This window comes from Sus scrofa, chromosome 18 (genome assembly GCF_000003025.6).
Source record: "Sus scrofa isolate TJ Tabasco breed Duroc chromosome 18, Sscrofa11.1, whole genome shotgun sequence".
Classification (NCBI taxonomy): domain Eukaryota; kingdom Metazoa; phylum Chordata; class Mammalia; order Artiodactyla; family Suidae; genus Sus; species Sus scrofa.
This window is the reverse complement of record NC_010460.4, coordinates 36,593,523-36,616,019: the sequence shown is the minus strand read 5'-3', so window position 1 is coordinate 36,616,019 and position 22,497 is coordinate 36,593,523. Positions and strand designations below refer to the sequence as shown.

The 22,497-nt window shown below is 37.7% G+C and overlaps 1 protein-coding gene across 1 annotated transcript in view; it reads left to right on the top strand.

Moving 5' to 3' along the window:
• LOC100521938 (probable G-protein coupled receptor 141) overlaps positions 1-4,344 on the top strand; it is a 50,925-nt gene extending 46,581 nt beyond the window's left edge. The window contains exon 3 of the mRNA XM_005673242.3: positions 2,810-4,344. Within this exon, the coding sequence (XP_005673299.1) occupies positions 2,824-3,735 (912 nt within the window). The 5' untranslated portion in view covers positions 2,810-2,823 and the 3' untranslated portion in view covers positions 3,736-4,344. The remainder of the gene's footprint in view (positions 1-2,809) is intronic.

Here is a 22,497-nt window from a genome sequence, read left to right as displayed (position 1 = left end):
CTGTGAAGGTTATACGAGACTATGTTCAGGCAAGCATCTCTTGTAGTACCTGGCACATAGAAGAGATTTAACATGAGCTTCTCATATCTGAAAGAGAGAGACAACGAGTTGGTGAGAAAGAAGGAGGGTATGAGACAAATGATACGAAATTGATCATACTTTCTTCTTTCAGAAGCTGGTCCTTCTAGGTCAATAGCTGAAAAAACTGACGAGTAGAACTTATGGTGGCACATTCATCCTTGATTCAGATAAGAACACAATATAATTTCATGTTTACCTGATGGAACTACTTTTCTACAGAGAAAAATAAAAGGCAAGTACAGAGATTACACATTACATAGAAGAAGTATAACATGAGGCAAGCCTTAAAGTGGGTTGCATGGAAATTCTATTCCATACCCGTGAAAGCAGAGGCTCTCTGGTGTCAGGTTACTGTTATTTTTAAAACTAGTTTTATTAAAGTATAAGTTTATATGCAAGAAAATTCACCACCTTTAAGTGTACAATTTGATGAGCTATGACAAATAGCTACAATTGTAACCAGCACAATAGAAAACATTTCATCACCCATAACTTCCCCTACGCCCCTTTGAAGTCAATCTCTTCCCCTACAACCTGGGCCCTGAGCTACACTGATCTTCCTGTCATATTAGTTTTGATTTTCTAGAAAAAGAAATCATTGAGCATGTAGCCTTTTGTGGCTGGCATCTTTTATTCAGTATAATTTCTCAACTTTATTATTGCACCTTTAAAGAGCCTCTTTGGACCCATTTCCCTGTCTTTCCCCCCTTACGAAATTTTTATATACCGTCTACCTAGATTTTCTACACTAAAAGATTTTTCACACTTCCAAAACAAAATTTTCCCCCGAGGGGGTAGTACTGCCCAACTGAGAATACATGATTCAGCATAATGCTTTTCCACTGCCGTAGTATTGTATCAGTAGTTGGTTCATTTTTATTGCTGGGTAATTTTGATTGTATGAACAGACACTCAAGAAGTGAATAAGAATAACTGCAAATGTGTTACAAAGGTCAAGTACTAAGTGCATAATTCAATGACTGTTCTTTCTTAGTTTGATCCTCAGTTTCCCTGGTATCAGTTATGACACCTCTTACCACACAGTTGTTCACGTAAGGTCTGGGAGCAATTGAGACACTTCCTTCCCCTCCATTTCTCCATTTACAATTCATGTCAAATCCTGACAATTTCTCCTCTAGATTATTTCTTGAATCTGGTCTCAAGGGATCAGATTTTGCCATAACCCAGAACATTCTAGACATGTAAGAATATTTATTTTTATCTTAAAAGAAATAGGGCCACTGAAGGACCTTAAAGGAGAAAGTGAAATGACTTGATTAGTGTAATTAAAGATTAATAAGTCTTTTATTCATTAAATGATAAAATAGAGTATGAATAATAAATTAGAAGGGATCAAGACAGTATAGAGAAGGGATCTTTAGAGAGGAAAAATAATAATGGTGCCTTTATAAATTTAAGGATGGAGGATGGGAGAACTGGGAGACAGGCTATGATTTCAGGGGAGCCCACGAGAAGAACTTAGGCAAGGTCTTACTGTTAGCTGATAATATAACTGTGATGAGAAATTCAGATATACTCTCATATTGCTTGTCACTGGCTTCATTTAGCCAATTATTTTTTGCCAAACTAATGAGTATCCTAAAGTAATTAAGTGTTAATATGGATCATTTGCTGATGAGTTGGAAGGAATTAGAGAATTAGAATAACACATTAAAAAATATTCTATGTAATTAATGCATCTACTCTGCTTTCTATTCCTCTTAGGATTGTGTGTGTATGTGTGTGCAGTGGTTGCTGCAGTACTAGCATCCATGTATCAGTTTCACATGGTCTGCAGTCCAATTTCACGCAAATTGTTTTGACTATACAGATAGATGCATGTCTCTGGGGAGGTCTTTAGCCTGTTCAAGGTCAAGAATTAATGAGGTCTTTAGTCTATCCAAGGTCAAGAATCAATGACTTATCGTGTTTTCAGTGAATGTATGTTACAGCAAGCAGATAGATAGGCACAAGCAGAGAAGGGGGGAGGGTATGGGGCCAGCTGGCAGGACATCACACATCATGCAAACAGCAGAGTCCATGGGCAGACAAAGAAAAGCCAGAACCTCCAGACTGACAGGAAGCCACACATTTTGGGGGTGACAGTGCCCTGGAGGCAGATAAAGAAAGGTGGAAAAGGGCACAAATCTCTAGTGTCCGAATGTAACCTGTTGCTCATTATGCCCTCATTATTTAAAACAACAACAACAATTAGCTATGCGGATAAGAAGTACCCATCAAACACACCATAACACTGCCGATAAAACCAAATAAACACAAAAATCCCTTCTCCCTTTGGGAAGGTGGAGCTGGGATGAAAATTAAGGACTACGACCCCCAAACCCCACCTTCCTAGTGAATATTTCACCCGTGCAATTGGATACCCCTTCTGTGCCAAAAAACAAAAACAAAAGCAAAATGAAGGGCAGCTGCTTGCCTTTCTGCCCGCCTCTCCTTAAGACGTGTATTTCTCACCTAAATAAATCCTCACGTTTCTTTCTCAATTTCCGTCTCATTTCTGAATTCCTTCTGCGACAAGACAAGAACCTACTCTTGGGGAACACGTATACAGAAATGCATGTGACAAGAGCCTTCATTCTTAAGGCTCATAAAGTTTACGTCATATAAATAAATAAATGACAAAGTCACATTGTCAGTACAATGGGAATGAAATGTGAACAAAATTCTGGAAGTTTGTTAGTTAACACTGGTGCTTTATCTCTCCCAGGTGACTTCTGAAGCATGGCTGGCCACAACACCTCCTCCTGTGATGATGCTATACTGACACCCCATTTGACCAGGCTCTACTTCGTAGTACTCATTGGAGGGCTGATGGGCATCATCTCCATCTTGTTCCTGCTGGTGAAAATGAACACCCGGTCCGTGACCACCACGGCCGTCATTAACCTGGTGGTTGTCCACAGTGTTTTTCTGCTGACAGTGCCTTTTCGCTTGACCTACCTCATCAAGCACACCTGGATATTTGGGTTGCCCTTCTGCAAATTTGTGAGCGCCATGCTGCACATCCACATGTACCTCACGTTCCTGTTCTATGTGGTGATCCTGGTCATCAGGTACCTCATCTTCTTCAAGCACAAGGACAAAGTGGAATTCTACAGAAAACTGCATGCTGTGGCTGCCAGTACTGCCCTGTGGATACTGGTGATTACCATTGTGGTACCCCTGGTGGCTTCTCAGTATGGAATTCGTGAGGGGTATGATAAACACGACTGCTTTAAATTCCATAAAGAACTTGCTCATGTATATGCACAAGTGATCAACTATATTATAGTCATTATTGTCATAGTCATTGCAGTGGTTCTCTTGGTCTTTCAGAGCATCATCATTGTGTCAATGGTGCGGAAGCTACGTCACTCCTTGCTATCCCACCAGGAGTTCTGGGCCCAGTTGAAAAACCTTTTTTTTATAGTGGTCATTCTTATTTGCTTCCTTCCCTACCAGTTCTTTAGGATCTATTACTTGTACACTGTGGCACACTCAAGTCATTGTAACAACAATGTTGCATTTTATAATGAAATCTTACTGAGTGTAACAGCGATTAGCTGCTTCGATTTGCTGCTCTTTGTTCTTGGGGGAAGCCGTTGGTTTAAGCAAAAGATAACTGATCTGTGGAATCGCCTTTTGTGCCGTTAGCCACAAGCTACAGTATTCAGAAGTACTTCCTTTATATTGAGAGTGAAAACAGGAATGGTTAGTTCATTACTTGATTAAAACGATGCTTTGATGCAGCCAAACAAAAGGACTATAAAATGTCAGAGCATTCTTTTCATTCCTTATTTAATGTCTACCATCTCTGGATGATAAACATACAAAGACTAGTGATGTTCAATCCACCTGGAGTTACAACACTGCATTATTTTCCAATGTAAAAAGTCTGCTTGGCCCATCCAGGTACCATGGGTTTAATGGTTTCTGAGTTCTACTAGCTTATTTTAGTTTCCTCAGTTTGAAACACGGTCTTTTCTTTGGACTGGACTCAGCCCTCTAGTTCTTTTCATTCCACTTAACCTTAGTTAAGATTAATCTTGGTAATGATTCAGCTTCAAAAACACAAACTCTACTTAGCTAACCAGAAGAGATGTCCATTCAACTTATGCCCTCACAAAAAACAAACAAACAAACAAACAAAAAACAAAAAAACAAAAACAAAAAAACAGAGAAAGGGGCAAGAATAGTAAAAACACTTTTTTAGATCACCATAGCTTTGGTGGGAAGTCACTTATTTAAAAATCAAGAGAAATAGAACTCCTGTAGCCTTCTATAACCAGGTAATCTAGATTTGTTCTTTGAAAGATCAGGTTTAAGAACATGGGATCAACTCCCTGAATACATCCTAAAATAATTTAAAAGCTTACTGAACACATTTAAATAATGGTGACTGTAACTTAGAGAATTTTACTGATGAATGTGTTGCTAGGCATTAAATGAGTTCCCAAGGGAAGTGATTAAATTTTTCCCCTGTTTTTTGAAGAATTTCTAGATGTCTTGGGCCACAATTTAGATTTTCCTTGGAGACAGAAAATTATACTGAACTCTTTATAGAGTTGCATTCTACTCTTAAAGTTATATTTAAATAAATGAAAATATTCTTAAAAATAACTTCGGAAACACATAGAAAAATATTCATTTATACCATGAGATTAGGCTAAGTTGAAACATAGGCTTGTCAGGTTTTTGCTCTTCTACCCATATTTCTACTATTTCCCTCAAAGTTTCACAGTCTCAGAGTTCCCTGGGGGCTCAGTGGGTTAAAGATCTGGCATTTTCACTGCTGTGGCTCAGGTCACTGCATGGTGATCCCAGTCCCGGGAACTTCGGCATGCTGTGGGATGCAGCCCAAAAAAAAAAAAAAAAAAAAAAAAAGGTTTCACAGTCTTGAAACTTTCCAAAGAAACGGTTCTGTTTCACATTTGAGTCGTCAGAATCTGAAGCAATTCATAGTAGGAGAAGAACCATGTGAATTTAGGAAACTTTTTTCCCCCCAGCAAGGTTAAATTTTTAGCATTTAAAGATTTTTTTTTAATTTGTTTTACTCTATGGAACCACAAATTCATCAGATGGATAAGAAATACTCCTTGGGTTTTTATGATCACAAAAGTTACTGAGTCACAGAAATTAACTTTGAGGAACAAAAAGCGACAATATATTGAGTACATGACTTGCTCCCCCATTTTTTCCAATTTAAAAGTTTCTCTTATCCTTCCTTTTTTTCTTTTTTCTTTTTTGCTTTTTAGAGCTGCACCCGAGGCATATGGAGCTTCCCAGGCTAGGGGTTTAATCAGAGCTACAGCTGCCAGCCTATACCACAGCCACAGCAACTCGGGATCTGAGCCATGTCTGTGATCTACACCACAGTTCACAGCAACGCCGGATCCTTAACCCTCTGAGCGAGGCCAGGGATCGAACCCGCAACCTCATGGTTCCTAGTTGGATTTCCTTCTGCTGGGCCACAATGGGAACTCCCTTTTTTTCTTTTTAAGTTGTAGTTCTTTTACTTCTTATTTGTCTTCTTTTCCCATTTTTTTTTGTTTTTTCTTTCTCATTTGACCCAAAATATGCGTAAGATAATTTCTAAGAACCAAAATAATTTAAAGAAAATTTGTTAATCCATAAATTTGGAAGAAAATGACTACAGTAAAATATTTTAAAGTTTTTAAAACTATTTTGAGTATGACATCAAGTTTCTCTTCTTATATATCCATGTCTTACTATCATAATATCTGTTAGTGTATAGATTGTATTATAGTCTCTTCCAGATTTTAAATACGCTGAGGTCAGGTAATCATGCTTTTCTCCTTATTATCATATGTTATAATAAAGGGTCTATTCTTGTGGACCTATAAGAAATATTTTCCTAAATATAGAAATGCAATAATAATATCTTATTAATATTTACATAATAAACCAAAAAATTCAATTTGCTGGTCCTCTGTGTCTAATTGCTTTAAAAATGAATCTCATGCAGGAGTGGGAGTGACAGTGGCTTTTCACTTTTGGATGTCACAAATATAAATGAGTACCACTGGCATTTGATGGCTGGGGTCACCCTGCCTTGCATACATTTATAAATTTTTAGGTCTTGCTCTGTTTTGGAATGTTCTTCCAGACATTTGTGAAGTAAAATATATGCTCATAATAATAACAGCAGTTAGGTTTTATCTACTTTTCATAAACACATAATTTTTTTTGGTATGGTTTTACTTTTCTGAATTTCCAAGAAATCCCACTACCATAGATGTTGAAGAAAGATTTTACTCTATTTTCCTCAGACTTTTCCAAGAGTTGTTAATTTCCTGGGGGGAAAAAAATCACCTTTTCTTTTTTAAGGGCTGCACCGGTGGTATATGGACTTTCCCAGGCTAGGGGTCGAACTGGAGCTGTAGCCACTGGCCTTCAATACAGCCACAGAAACACCAGATCCAAGCCATGTTTATGACCTATATACCACAGTTCACAGCAACGCCAGATCCTTAACCCACTGAGTAAGGCCAGGGATCAAACCACATCCTCATGAATACTAGTCAGATTTGTTTCTGATGAGCCACGATGGGAACTCTGAAAATCACACTGTCAATGGCAACACCATCTGTGGCATTAATATACCACATAACACACCTATAAACAATACTCGTAGCTGTTATATTCAGGTAGATATCAGATATAGGTGCCAACATCACAGTGCCTCATTTTGTCTACTTTTGCAATTATGTCTCAGCATTTACACACTGTAATATATTTTATTAAAAGAACTTTCTCTTTCATTACTCATTTATATGATAATTAGAACATTAGATGCATTATCTGTGATTTTATTTTAGATAGCAGAAGTGTTGCCAAATATTTATAATAAAAAGTAAGGCACTGGGTCTGCAAGGATTGAGAACCACTGAGCTACCATAAACAGGGTCAATATAAAAGAGAGAACTGCCAATTATGACATTATGGACTGCAAAAATATTTCTGTATTTTGGGAATACTTAACTTCGGTTTGATTCAATTCTAAATGATTTCTCTCATTTCTGTAGTAATTAAAAGAGTAAATGCAACTTTTAAACAAATACAAAAAAGAATATATATGTATTTTTCCTTTTTAATACAAAAAAGGCATTTCCCTGAGCCTCACAACTCTCAGACTGGCTTCATGGTCAATATCTACCAGATTTTTAACCTATGGATTATTACAACTTTTTAAAAATGAAATGAGCTTTGTGTGGAAAGAATCAACAAGTGCTGAAATCCCCAAATCCTTCTCAATGGGACTGCTATTAAGACTGCATTCCTAGGTTAATATGGCAGTTCTTCTGAAGGAGGGCAGCAGGCCAATTCACTCTGGTCTCAGCTCTTGAGCATGAAGTCAATGAGGTGAACCTTCATGAAAGTGCCATTTTGTAGATTTGGTAGATTTTGCCCACTTAACCTCTAATAAGATAAGGCATAGACCAAGGACTCTCATATCTATTGGGGTTAATAATAGGAACAAGGAAACTCTCCTTGTAATAGACATTGACCAAAGCACTTTGAAGATAGTTGGTAACAAAAACCTTATGGTAAAGGGGCACATTAATGGTGGAGTTACTTGAATACTGCTGAGAAATCTCAGGAGACAGAGAAGATTTTGGTCTTGGGCATGGCTGAGTTCTCCTTCTCTGATAGAGCTAGAATTCTAGATATTTACCAAGACAAAACTCAGAAAAATGAGCAAGTTCTGTCTCCTGAAGGGGTATACATGGTGACTGGAACTTTCAGAGATGGGAACTTGGCCCCAATGTCAAAATTCACCTATGGAGGCTTCAACATGAGACACACTGCAAAAGCTATAGTAATCAAAACAGTATAATGTTGTCATAAAAACATTCACAGAGATCAGTGGAACAGAGAGCCCCATAATAAACCCCATAAATGTGCATATAATCAATTACTTTATGACAAGGTGCCAAGAATACCTTACAGTGGGGAAAGAATAGTCTCCTCAACAAACTGGACAAGCACATGCAAAAGAATGAAATGGGACCCCTATCTTATACCATATGCAAAAATCAACTCAAAATGAATTAAAGGCAGATTTAAGACCTAAAAATGGAAAACTCTTAGAGGAAAACATAGGGAGCAAGATTCTTGATGCTGGTCTTGGCAATGATTTTTTTTTTATTTGACACCAAAGGCAAAGGCAACAAAAGCCAAAAATAAACCAGCAGGACTTCATTAAAACTAAAAATCTTCTGTGCAGAGAAGGAAACTAGCAACAAAATGAATACCTATAGAATGGAGAAAATATTTACAAGTCATATGTCTAATAAGGGATTATTATTTAAAGTATATAAAATATACTACTCAATAGCAAAAACCCAAATAATTCAATTTAAAAATGGGCAGAGGAACTGAATAGACATTTTTCCAAAGGAAACATACAAATGGCTAAGAGGTGCATAAAAAATTCTCAATATCACTAATTATCAGGGAAATGCAACCCAAACCACAATGAGATATTACTTCATACTGTTAGAATGGCTATTACTCAAAAAAATGAGATAACAAATGTTAAGCATGTGGAGAAAAGAGAAACCTTGTGCACTGTTAATGGAAATATAAACACGTATATCCACTGTGGAAAACAGTATGAAGTTTCCTCAAAGATTAAAAAGAGTTCCTGGCATGACACAATGGGTTAAGAATCAAACTGCAGTGGCTCAGGTCACTTCAGAGGTGTGGGTTTGATCCCTGACCACTGTAGTGGGTTAAAGGATCTGGCTTTGCCAAAGCTGTGGCTTAGGCCCAGTTGTGGTTTGGATTCAATCCCTAGCCCAAGAACCTCCTTATGCCATAGGTACAGCCATAAAATTAAAAAAAAATTAAATTAAAAATAGAACTATCATATGATACAGCAATCCAATTTCTGGATATATATCCAAAAGAAACAGAAGACACGATCTCAAAGAGATAGCTGCACTTCCATGTTCATTGTAGCATTATTGAAGGATAGCCAAGACATGAAATAACTTAAGCATCCATCAATAGAGTAATAAAGATTATCACGTACAAATATACACAGTATTCCACACACAGTATGTAGAATCTAAAAAAAAATCAAAGTTAGAGATGTAAGGGCTGGGATGGTGGGAGAAAGCAGGAGATGTTGGTCAAAGGACATACATTTGCAGTTATGTGAGTATGAATAAGTTTAGAGACCCATTGTGAGGCATGATGATTATTTTTACTACTGTGCTGAACAGTGGGAATATGCTGAATGTAAATTTCAGGTACAATTGTCATACACCAAAAATAGTAACCATGTGAAGAGATAATACATAAACTAGCTCAACTGCAGTCATCATTTCACTATGTATTTGTATATCAAATTTCATGTTATACACCTTATATTTAGCTTTTATCTAAAAAAAATCTTTTAACTATACCATTAGCATCTAATTTCTGTCATACTGAAAATATCAACACAAAAGTTTACAAAAGGCAAAAGCAAATGTATTCTTTAACACTAGATGGCAGCCCAAAGTAACAAATTGTATCAGCTTTTCAAAGCTTTGTTATTTGAGTTTTAAATTTATTTTAAAAAGTGGGAGGGGGAATGAAATAATGACATTTTAGGATTTTCTAAACTCTGCATAGATTCTCAGGGGTTTTTTTCCCTAGAAGGAATAGTTTACAGTAACTCTGTTTTCCTATGGGAAATGGACTGAGAAGATATTAAAATATTAAGTCTATACTTAAAAGAGCAAAAATAATTCTGAAAGCAATTTTTTTTTGGCTTAGCTCATATTTCGACATCCTCACGCTTTATTACAATAATAGTTTGCGGCAACTAATTTTTGAAATTAGATTAGGTTGATCCTTGCAAATAATTTGTACACAGTTGTTTTTATAGAGGATGAGATTTAGATGACCTATTATGTTTTTAATAAGTGCAATTATAACATTTGCATGCCTTAACACAGGATGTCAGGACACTTCTCTACAGGCAAAATCCTGCAAAGGCTGGAGTATACGGGGAACAAGTCAGTACCCACTCAGGGCTTCCTCTTCAATGACAGCCTTTGATTAGCCCTGGGAAAATTTTATTCTTCTGACTTGTAAACAGTATGAAATATTTCTCTAAGTACTATGCTATACAATTTATGATTGCTGAAAACTGTATCAGCCCCCACCCCCAACTGCCCCCCCCCAAAAAAAATAGGAAAGAGAAACCGAGTTAAAATTTATTCTCTCTTCCACAAGGTTGAATGTGTGGTGTCCACTGGGTATCAAAGCGAAAGAAGTGTTCATGAGGATTACGAATGTAGAAAACTTGGTGGTGGTGGTGGTGGTTTTTATCATTCTCAGGCTTTCAGAAAAATTACAAATAGAACACAAATAACTTCTTTTTCTGAACCATATCAGGGTGACTTGCTTGCCTGATGCCCTATCATTACCTAATATTTTAGTCTGAATTTCCCACAAACAAAACCTGCATCTTCTACAAGTCATTATACAGCCATCAAAATAAAGAAATTAATGTTGATTCATGGCCATCACCTAATCCACAGACCCCATTTAATTGTCAGATTTCTTCAGTCTCCTTCACTCTGGAGCAGTTCTTCAGTCCTTCCTTATCCTCCACGAAATTTAACACAAATTAGATTTTGTATAGTTTGTCCCTCAGTCTGGGATTGTCTCATGATTAGATACAGATTATGTATCTTTGGCAGGAGAATCACAAAAATGATGCTGTTTTCTCATTATATCTCATTGCCATGAAGTTATCCACAATTTTGACTTGTCCCATTATTGATGACATTCACTGGGGTCACCTAATTAAGATGCTGTCACATTTCTTTGCTCTGAGATTCTTTTTTCTCTTTGTAAGTATCTTGTGGGAAGCTATCGTGAAGTTATGTATAATCCTATTCCTCATCAATTATTGGCCAACTATAGCAATATCATTAGCATTCAAGTAAAATCAATAAATCATGCAAATTGATATCACTAGCATTCAAGGAAGTTCAAATAAGGTGACCATAAGCAATTTTATAAGAAGTCTTTTTTTAAAGTTTGATAAAGTCTCTTAATGGTGAGGGTGAAAGGCAATTTTATTAGTATATTAGTACTCTGCTTTTTTGGAGTACAATTTGGAAATAATAAAATAAGTGTTTGGTTTTTTTCTCTCTCTCATTTTTTGTATTTTTTAGGGCTACATATGGAAGTTCCCAGGCTAGGAGATGAATTAGAGCTACAGCGGCTGGCTTACGCCACAGACACAGCAACTCAGGATCTGAGCTGCAACTGCGACCTACACGACAGCTCCCAGCAACACTGGATCCTTAACCCACTGAGCAAGGCCAAGGATCAAACCTGCATCCTCATGGATACTAGTCAGCTTTGTTAACCGCTGAGCCACGACGGGAACTCCTAAAGTAAGTTTTAGAGGTATATATTTTCTGGTATAGTAATTTTATTTCTGTATGTTGGTCCCTAAGAAATCCACACATTCACAAAGATATATATTCAAGAGTATACACTGCAGCATTATTTGTATTAGCAAAAAGTTAGAAAGGAACTAAATGTCTGCAAGTGGGGTGATTAATTGATAAGCAAGCTATGGTAAATCCATGTTATAGAAATCTATGAATTAACTGAAATAAATAGTGGTATATGTTTTGAATTGGAAGAAGACGTTCACCCTACTATGGAGAAAAAAAGCAAGTTGTGACACAGTGGAAACGAATCTGACTAGCGTCCATGAGGATGTGGGTTCGATTCCTGGCCTTGTTCAGTGGGTTAAGGATCTGGCATTGCTGCTTGCAGAAGCGGCTCAAATCCCACATTGCTGTGGCTGTGGCGTAGGCTGGCAGCTGTAGTTTCAATTCGACCCCTAGCCTGGGAACTTCCATATGCATGGGTGTGACCCTAAAAAGCAAAAAAAAAGAAGAAAGCAAATTGTTTTCCTTCTCCATATCTTATGGTGAATGCACATATCCAGTCTATCAGCAGATACTGTCAAAATACATACAGAATTCAATTACTTCTTATCATCCTCACTTTTATCATCCTGTGTCATCAAGGCTCAGCATGACAAGTGGTTCATTAAAACCAGGTAATTTGAGGAGGCTAGATTGGAGGAATTGTCTAAAGGTATGAGTAGAGTTTAGGAAACCTGAGTTTAGGAGGAAGAGAATCAAAACAAACCTGCTAGAGACATGTCCCAGGAAAACCAATTCCAAAGTAATTTTGTTTCATTTTGTCTTACTTTAAAATATATAAATTGCCATAGCTTATGTAGAATTTCATGCTATGTTAAGAAATAAGCACATCGCTAAGAAAGACAAAACAGTTGAATTACTCTAGAAAATGAATTGACCTAAGATTTAGGAAGATCAGTAAATGAAGCATAGCATTATTCATGTTAAGATGTGGCATTAAGAAAATCTGCATTGTGTTAAAGTGTAGTGGAAACGACTTTTCATGTCTAAACAGAAAACTATGGTTCCTGGAACAATCATAAACGGTAAATATGTGTCACCCCCAGGAAGCAGAAAACATTCTACGGCAATAAGATAGAAGGGCAGTCTCACTCTGTCTCAAAGTACACTTAATTTTTTCCTAGTTCAATTATGAAAATTGTGACTACGTGAAATATTTACAGACACTCCTAATGATAATGTATCTGTGAGGATGGAGAATAAAATGTAGGTAGAGGAGTTCCCATTGTCGCTCAGCAGATTAAGAGCCTGATCATCGTCTGTGAGGATGTGGGTTCAATCTCCGGCCTTGCTCAGTGGGTTAAGGATCCTGTGTTGCTGCAAGCTGTGGCCTAGGTTGCAGATGCAGCTTGGATCTGGCATTGCTGTGGCTGTGGCATAGGCCGGCAGCTGCAGCTCTGATTTGACCCCTAGCCTGGGAACTTCCATATGCTGCAGGTGCAGCCCTAAAAATAAAAATAAACTAAAATGTAGGTAGAATTTAAACTTCATAAAATAAAATCCAAATCAAGAGATAAATCATTCAAGATGAAAATAATTGTCTAGAAAAATATCAAAGGCTTGCCTTAAAATTTTCAATTTATAATTTAGTAAAGTCCAACAAAAGGAAGATTTAGGAATAGCCAATAGGCAATAAGGTTTAATGGTATTGGGTTTTAGATTTTTTAACTTTATTTACTTTTTAAACATTATATATATTGTAACTGAAAAAAGAAGTCTTAGAGTATATATTTTGTGACTTTCTGAAGTGGTACTTCAAATTGAAAAGAGTGATATGCATATTTTTAATTATCTTAAACTTGTTTACCCTCATTTAAATATTTTCTAAGGTTTTCATCTCCTTTGACATTCTAATTTCTATGGCCTCTTCTCTGTTTTCTGTTAGCAAGTAAATGTGAGATATATTTAGGACGAAAAAGCCAGCACAGAATTACCTAATAGGTTTTAAGTTTAAACAACTTAAATTTCCTATTAGGTTAGTTTTCTACAGTATTTAAAAGTAACTAGATCTGGAGTTTCCGTTGTGGCACAGTGGTTAATGAATCCAACTAGGAACCGTGAGGTTGCGGGTTCGATCCCTGCCCTTGCTCAGTGGCATTGCTGTGAACTGTGGTGTAGGTCACCGACGTGGCTCGGATCCCACATTGCCGTGGCTCTGGTGTAGGCTGGCAGCTACAGCTCCGATTAGACCCCTAGCCTGGGAACCTCCATATGCCGTGGGAGCGGCCCAAGAAATGGCAAAAAGACAAAAAAAAAAAAAAAAAAAGTTACTAGATCTAAGCACGATGCCATATACTTTATCATCCATCATTCAAATACTGCCACAAGAGATAGAAAGCATATTATTATTATCTTTTCCACAATTTAATTGAGGGCTTACTAGATGTTGGAGGCATTCAGAGTACGACACCCCAAAACAAACCACTGACTTAGGATTGTTTTGAGCTGCAGATGATTGAGAGGAAGCTGATACACACACACACAAAAAAACCTGTCCTCTTTCTTTCTGCTATGAAGGCTAGGGTGACACTTGACCACCAGAGAAACTCCAGACTCTTATCAGCACCAGAGGAATCAAAGAGAACCACCATATGATCCAGCAATTTCACTGCTGGGTATTTATCAGAAAAAGACAAAGACACTAACTCAAAAAGATATCTGCACCCTCATGCTCACTGTCGTATTATTTAGAATAGCAAAGACATGGACTCAACCTAAATGTTCATCAGCTGATGACTGATAAAGAAAATGTGTATATCTACAAAATGCAATATTATTCAGCCATTAAAAAGAAGGAATTTTTTTTTAAAAAAGGAAACCCTGCCATTTATGACAACATGGATAGACCTTGTGGGCCTTATGCAAAGTGAAATAGGTCAAGATCAGACAGAGGAAGACAAATACCTTATGACCTCAATTACAGGTGAATTTTTTTTTAAATTAAAACAACAACAACAACAACAAACTCATAGATACAATAGATTGATGGTTAATAGGCAGGGGGCCAGGAGTGGGCAAAATGAGCACAGGTGGTCAAAAGCTATACACTTTCAGTTGTAAGATTAATAAATCCTGGGGGAGTTTCCATTGTGGCTCAGCAGTAATGAAGCCCACTAATATCCATGAGGATGCGGGTTTGACCCCTGGTTCCACTCAACCGGTTAAGGATCTGGCCTTGCCGTGAACTGTGGTGTAGGTCACAGACGAGGTTCCGATCTGGCACTGCTGTGGCTATGGCTGTGGCGGAGGCCCACAGCTGTAGCTCTGATTTAACTCCTCACCTGGGAACTTCCATATGACTTGGGTGCAGTCCTAAAAAAAAAAAAAATCCTGGGTATGTAACCAGCATGGTGACCATAGTTAAAAATACTGTATTGTATATTTGAAAGTTACTAACAACATATCTTAAAAATTTTCATCACAAGAAAAAAAATTTGTAACTATGTATGGTGATACATAGCAACTAAACTTACTGTGGTAATCATTTCACAATATATACATGTATGAAATCTCAATGTGGTACACCTGAAACAAATACAATGTTATATGTCAATTATATTTCAGTTAAAAAAATATGGATTCACTGAAAAAAAGCCTTTATTTTCCACTAGATCCCCCCATATATTTACCTTCCCACAGTTTGTTGCCCCTAAAGACCTAAACCCCCTTTCCTTTGTCTTGTCACTTTTCTTTTTGAAGATACTACATAAGCCTCAAGTTCTGCTCATGCCTTTGAGTTACCCATTACTGAGTTCTCCCACATGTATGTGAGAGGATAGGGGGTACAGGATATATGAATTTCTTCTTCCCTACAGTGACAAAGGTGAATAAGGTTTCATCCCCACCTCTTGGGAAATCCCAGTCTAATCAGAGACTGATACATAAAGAGGTAACTACAAAGAGAATGATTTAGTTATAATAATGATATGAATAGCATTTGTAAAGATACAGTGAATTACTAACTGGTATTTGTATCTCTGTGTTGTGTCTGCCTATGTTTTACCACTTGGAAGAGGTGACATTTAGGCCTGTTCTTCAGTGATACAAAGAAACAACCCCCCAGGAAGTTCTGGTTCTATAGTAACAAAATGAAGATGAAAGACAGAGGAAAGATTTGTGGGACCATTTTATTTAAGTGGGAAGCAATTTCTCCTGTGCCAAACACTATTTGTTAAAACCAGGGTCCTCCCTGCACTAGTATTAGCAGCAGCATCTCTTTACCTTCAGTATTTGCTTTTACAAAGGAAGGAGTTTACCTTAGTGTGACTTGAGCTGGCTTTTTGTCTTTTTCCTCTCTTATTAAAAGGCTATGTTTACAGTACTTCTTTTCAGAAATGCATTTCTGTGGTGATATTCATTAATGTACTTCTGCCTACTGACAAAGGAGACTGTATTCATTACAGAGAAAATCAGATTTTTCAGACTTCTGGGTCCTAGCTCTATGCCCCTCCTACATCCAACCCCATTATTTCCCTTTGCATTCTATCATTTCCCAAATTAATGAAACTAAACAGGTGAACCAAAAGTTGATATGCTGAAGTGTATTTCAAATTTATAAAGCAGCAAATAAATATCTTTAACACACTACCTGATGTTCCAAAGAGAAATAAATGAATGCTTTCTTATTTAATGACTTTTTGGGGATTAAATAATTGGAATGGTGTCCTTTGCCCTTCCTCCTCACTTCCCCCAAAATTTCTTCTTATAGTTTAATATTATCACATCAGTGAACTGATTGACTTCTTTTTCATCTGTGGTTTAGAGATGTTCTAGTTTCATGTCAGTGAATACATTTTTACCTAGACTAAGCAAGGTTGAAAGCTTAATAAAATTAACCTTATTTCATATTTATGATATTCAAGTCCACTGTGCATATTTAAACACCATGCCTTTTTATTAATGGAAATTCTGAACCATGAACTGGAAAAAAAAAATTAGGCTTGCTCTGAAATTGGCTTCTGCTCTATTGCTTCTCATTTTGAATTATATTTCAGTAACCGAGAAACAAACGTATTATTTTCTAATAATCAAAATACTTATTTAATATCTGAATTTATTTTCTGACATTCTATATAGTAATCTGAACAGTGAATTTTTTTTCCAGGAAATATGAAACAACACTGCCCTAAAATTCATAAGAATTCTGTGCAGAATTTACCCAGCCTGCTTTTGAATATGAGTGCATTTTCCTTTCAGTCCCAGTTCTACTCCTGATTAGTTAAAATACTTAGTTGAATTAGAGGTTTTTGTGCAATCAAATCTAGAATAATGGCTTTCCCATCTCTATGTTTTAAGGGTTTTAGAGAGTAAACTATGTAAGGCGCTCTATGCCTCTTCAACAAATGGCACAATGTAAAATGTAATACTGCTCTGAGCAGTGGTATTTAAATTTTTTGGAAGCATTTATCCCTTTCCTAATTCAACAAAAATTATGTGTTCTCTTTCCAGAAAATGCCTACACACAAAATTTTGTGTTAAATTTTAGGGCATCCAAAGACCTTTCTGGAGTCTTCCCTCAGATCTCCATTTCAAAAACGCTGGTCTGGTAGGAATGCTACTTCACCTTTTTTTTTTTTTTTTTTTTGGTCTTTTCCAGGGCCGCACCCGCAGCATGTGGAGGTTCCCAGGCTAGGGGTCCAATCGGAGCTGTAGCTGCCGGCCTATACCAGAGCCACAGCAACATGGGATCCGATCCACGTTTGCGGCTTATACCACAGCTCAAGGCAACACTGGATCCTTAACCCACTGAGCAGGCCAGGGATCAAACCCAAAATGTCATGGTTCCTAGCCAGATTCGTTAACCACTGCGCCATGATGGGAACTCCTACTTCACCTTTACTAGGTACTGTTTATGAGGCATACCATAAAAGATTAAAAGTAGCATTATTTACATCACAATTTAGGTTAATAATTTAACAAAGCCTGCCAGAACGATGTGGCAATAATATACTCATGGAGCTGAAAGTTGGTTAATTTATTTAGGGCTGTCTCAATGTGGAGCCAGAACTAGACCTAGCAAATAGTTCCTGAAATATGGTTTAAGAGGTACCATTACTCACTTGACAAATACTTATGGAGCTCCTATTATGTACTAAGAATTGTACTAGACAATGAAGCTAAAAAGCTTATAAAAAAAAAAGCTTACACTTTGAGGGTATGAAAACTTACACTGAGGTATGAAAAAAAGTAAGGGGCAATAATGATACTAGATGATTGGTATTAAGATAGGGTAAGTAAAGGCAGCTAATAGAGTAAATAAGAAGAGCATCTGGAAGGGCAAATGAAGACTTTCTAAACAAAATAATGAATGGGTCAGTCCTCTCTGAATGATAAAGAGGAGCAAGCCATATCTCTTATGCGTGTTTAAAGAGTCAGATACAGACAACGCATACAATTCAAAAGCAAAAAAAACAAACAACCCAATTGAAAAATGGGCAGAGGACATAAACAGGCATTTGTCCAAAGAATTCATACAGATGGACAACAGGCACATGAAAAAGTGCTCAACATCACTGATTATTAGAGAAATGCAAATCAAAACTATGATGAGGCACCACTTCGCACCAGTCAGAATGGCCATCACTATTAAGTCTACAGATAACAAATGCTAGAGAGGGTGTGGAGAAAAGGGAACCCTCCTACACTATTGGTGGGAATGTAAATTGGTACAACTACTTTGGAAAACAGTATGGAAGTACCTCAGAAAACTAAATGTAAACTACCATATGATCCAGCAATCCCACACCTGGGCATATATCCAGACAAAACCTTCATTCAAAAAAATATATGAATTCCTACGTTTACTGCAGCACTATTCACAATAGCCAAGACATGGAAACAACCTAAATGTCTATCAACAGATGAATGGATTAAGAAGATACAGGAGTTCCCATTGTGGCACAGTGGAAATGAATCCAACTAGTAACCATGCGGTTGCGGGTTTGATCCCTGACCTCATTCAGTGGGTTAAGGATCCAGGGTTGCCGTGAGCTATGGTATAGGTCACAGACGAAGCTTGGATCCTGCCTGGCTCTGATTAGACTCCTAGCCTGGAAACCTCCATATGCGGCAGGTGCGGCCCTAAAAAGAAAAAAAAAAGATGCAGTACATATACATGATGGAATACTATTCAGCCATTAAAAAAGAAAAAATGCCATTTGTAGCAACATGAATGCAACTAGAGGTTCTCAGAAAGAGAAAGACAAATGAAGTCAAGTCAGACAGAGAAAGTGAGGTCAGAAAGAGAAAGACAAATACCATATGATATCACATATACGTGGAATCTAAAATATGGCACAAATGAACCTCTCTACAGAACAGGAACAAACTCATCAACCTGGAGAACAGACTTGTGTTTGCTGGGGGGGAGACGGGGATGGACTGGGAGTTTGTGGTTTGTAGATGCAAACTGTTGCATCTGGAATGGATAAGCACTGAGATGCTGCTGTATAGCACAGGGAACTATATCCAATCACTTGTGATGGAACATAATGGAATAAATGAGAAAAAGAATGTATATGTATGTATAACTGGGTCACTTTGCTGTATAGCAGAAATTGGCAGAACATTGTAAATCAACTATAATAATTTTTTTTAAAAAAAAGAATTCTATGAGCCTTGTTAGAAAAATTTCTATCCCTCCATCTCTTCCTCCCTGGAGTCAATCACTTCCAATGATACATGTGGATTATTTGTGCATTTACCTCTATTTCTCAAAGCAACATGCTTAATTTGCATTTTAAAGTTTTTTTTTTTTTTTTTTTTTGGTCTTTTTGCTATTTCTTTGGGCTGCTCCCGCGGCATATGGAGGTTCCCAGGCTAGGGGTTGAATCGGAGCTGTAGCTTCCAGCCTATGCCAGAGCCACAGCAACGCAGGATCCGAGCCGCATCTGCAACCTACACCACAGCTCACGGCAACGCCGGATCGTTCACCCACTGAGCAAGGGCAGGCATTGAACCCGCAACCTCATGCTTCCTAGTCGGATTCGTCAACCACTGCGCCACGACGGGAACTCCCTAAAGTTTTTTTATTTAGGCCTTATCTTTTGATATACAACTATGGGTGATGAGGATTTTGCTCTCTTTAATTATTGCATCTGCCAACCCTTTGCTCCTGGCCTTAGCACAAACATATGTACACATACACACATCCCTCCTATGCCATACCTCATCTTCCCATTTTGTCAGCATTTATATTGTATTAACATTATTTTCACTATGTAAATGCAGTTACATACTAAGATACGATGGTTTGACCTTTCCTATGTATTTTGTCAATATTTGCCTGATTTGTTTGTATAGTTTTCACTGTACTTAATATTAATTCAACCCTAAAAATTCTACCCGATATGTATGTTTCCTCTGAAGATGTTCAACACATTAGTTATTTTATCAATGTTCATCTTGAAGAACTCTATCCCTGAGCCATCAGACGTATTCCGATTTGAACTAGTGGCTCTCTAGGTCTGTGGTCCAGCTGTCATGTTGGGACTACCCTTAAACACCAACTTGGGATTTCCTTTGCTTCTTTATTGATTTGAATTTCCTTTTTCCTACTTTCAATCTATAGATCAATTGAATAATAAATTATCTGGGAAATCATTCTAATAATTTTCTTAAATCATTTTCTTATTATAGCCTTATTTCCCTCATTTTCCAGTAGCTTCCTTAGAAAGGGTATAGAGGAGGCAATATTTTGAGACTTTAGATACAGAATTTTATCTTGGAACTCTTTTTCTCTCATAATTTTCAAATCATTGATCTCTTGTCTTCTTGCTTCCAGGGTGGCCATTCACAGGTCTGATGCTATTCTATTCTTGAAACTTTGTGTGCATGTGTTTTTTATGTCTCAAGTTGTGATTTTAAGAAATAATCTGCCTTGGAGTTCCTGTCGTGGCTCAGTGGTAAATGAACACTACTAGGAACCGTGAGGTTGTGGGTTTGATCCCTGGCCTCGCTCAGTGGGTCAAGGATCCGGTGTTGCTATGGTGTAGGCTGCAGACCTGGCTCGGATCCTGCATTGCTGTGGCTGTGGTGTAGGTCAGCAGCTACAGCTCCGATTGGACCCCTAGCCGGGGACCTCCATATGCCATGGGAGCGACCCTAGAAAAAAAGGCAAAAAGACAAAAAAAAAAAAAAAAAAAAAAAACCTGCCTTGGTGTATCTATTTTGCCATAGTAAAATACCCGGTATCATGTGGATTAAACAACAGAACTTTATTTTCTTACACTTCTGGAGGTTAGAAGTATATGACCAAGGTAGCAGCTGGTTTGGTTTCTCCTGAGGCCTCTCGTTTGGTTTGCAGCCAACTGCCTTTTCACTGTGTCCTCATGTGGTCTTTCTGTGCTCTCAAACCCCTAGTGTCTGTATATGTTGAAATGTCCTCTTCTAATAAAGACTCCAGTAAGACTGGATTAGGGCCCACCCTAACAGTCTCATTTTATTTAACTAAATTACCTCTTTAAAGGCCTTTTCTCCAAATATAGACCTATGCTGAGGTACTGGTTTTTAAGCCTTCAAAATATGAATTTGGGGGGTGGGGGGGAGACACAATTTACCACATAATGCTGGGCTTGTTTCTTTGAGGTTTATGGTCACTTTCCCGAGTCACAAAAATTAACTTTTTTGTTTGTCTTTTTAGGGCCACACCTGTGGCATATGGAAGTTCCCAGGCTAGGGGTCAAATCAGAGCTGCAACTGCTGGCCTATGCTACAGCCACAGCAACACCAGATCCAAGCTGCATCTGCAAACTTGGCCGCAGCTTGTGGTAACATGAGATCCTTAACCCTCTGAGCAAAACCAGGGGATTGAATTGGCATCCTCAAGGACACTATGTCAGGTTCTTAACCCACTAAGTCACAAAAGCAACTCTCTTTTTTGCAATTTTTAAAGGAAATATGTGCCCAGTGTTCAAATTACGAACAAAAGAAAACAAACACACATGATTCACTCTCAGAGAACAATGAAAGTAAAATATCTTTCCTTTAGTTGTTTTGGAATTGAACACAAACAAAAGGCCACAGCTTGCAGCAACTCTAGATCCTTATCCCAATGGGCAAGGCCATGGAATGAACCCACATCCTCATGGACACCATTCGGTTCTTCACCTGCTGAGCCACAACAGGAACTCCCAACTTTAATTACTCTCTTTATTGCCGTATCTAACCTCTCATTCTTGACCACTCTAGTCTGTTACTGTTATATGTCCTCCCTTCCAGAACTTTCCTTTTACCCTTTACCTATATCTATCAAGACAGAGTAGAATAGAAAGATTCAAAAAAGAAATCAATTGCTTTGAGGAGTTCCCACTGTGGCTCAGCAGTAACGAACTGGACTAGTATCCATGAGGATGTGAGTTCAATCTCTGGCCCTGCTCAGTGGATGAAGGATTCAGCATTGTTGTGAGCTGCAGTATAGGCCACAGATATAGCTTGGATCTGGCGTTGCCAGATAATAATCACAATCAATTAAAAAAAAGTAAATGAAGAAAGAAGGTGGTGATCAGAATGAGGTGCTTGAAGCTGACATTTTCAAGGGGATGCAGGTACTGATAATGACAAAAGTCTGCCACTGACCACGGAAATGAGGTGGCTGAAGATGGATGGAAGAAAAGTTCACTGGAAATGAGGTGGTCAAGCAACCAAAAAGCCAGAGGGAGGTGAATGGGAGGTTACAATGGTAACTGAAACCAAGTCCCTTCCTGAAGGAACTTACTTCTTATACAAATACATCTGGCCCATCTCCCCCCAACCTTCTCTATAGCTTTTTTTCCTCTGACAACTGTGAATGAGCGTTTTAACCCACCCACTTTCCACAAAAACCCAAAATAGCATAATCTAAAAAAAAGTACTTGAACACCCAATTAGTTGGCAGAACTGCTCAATTTAGCTGGAAATAAAAAAACTAATCTGCTTATCAATACTC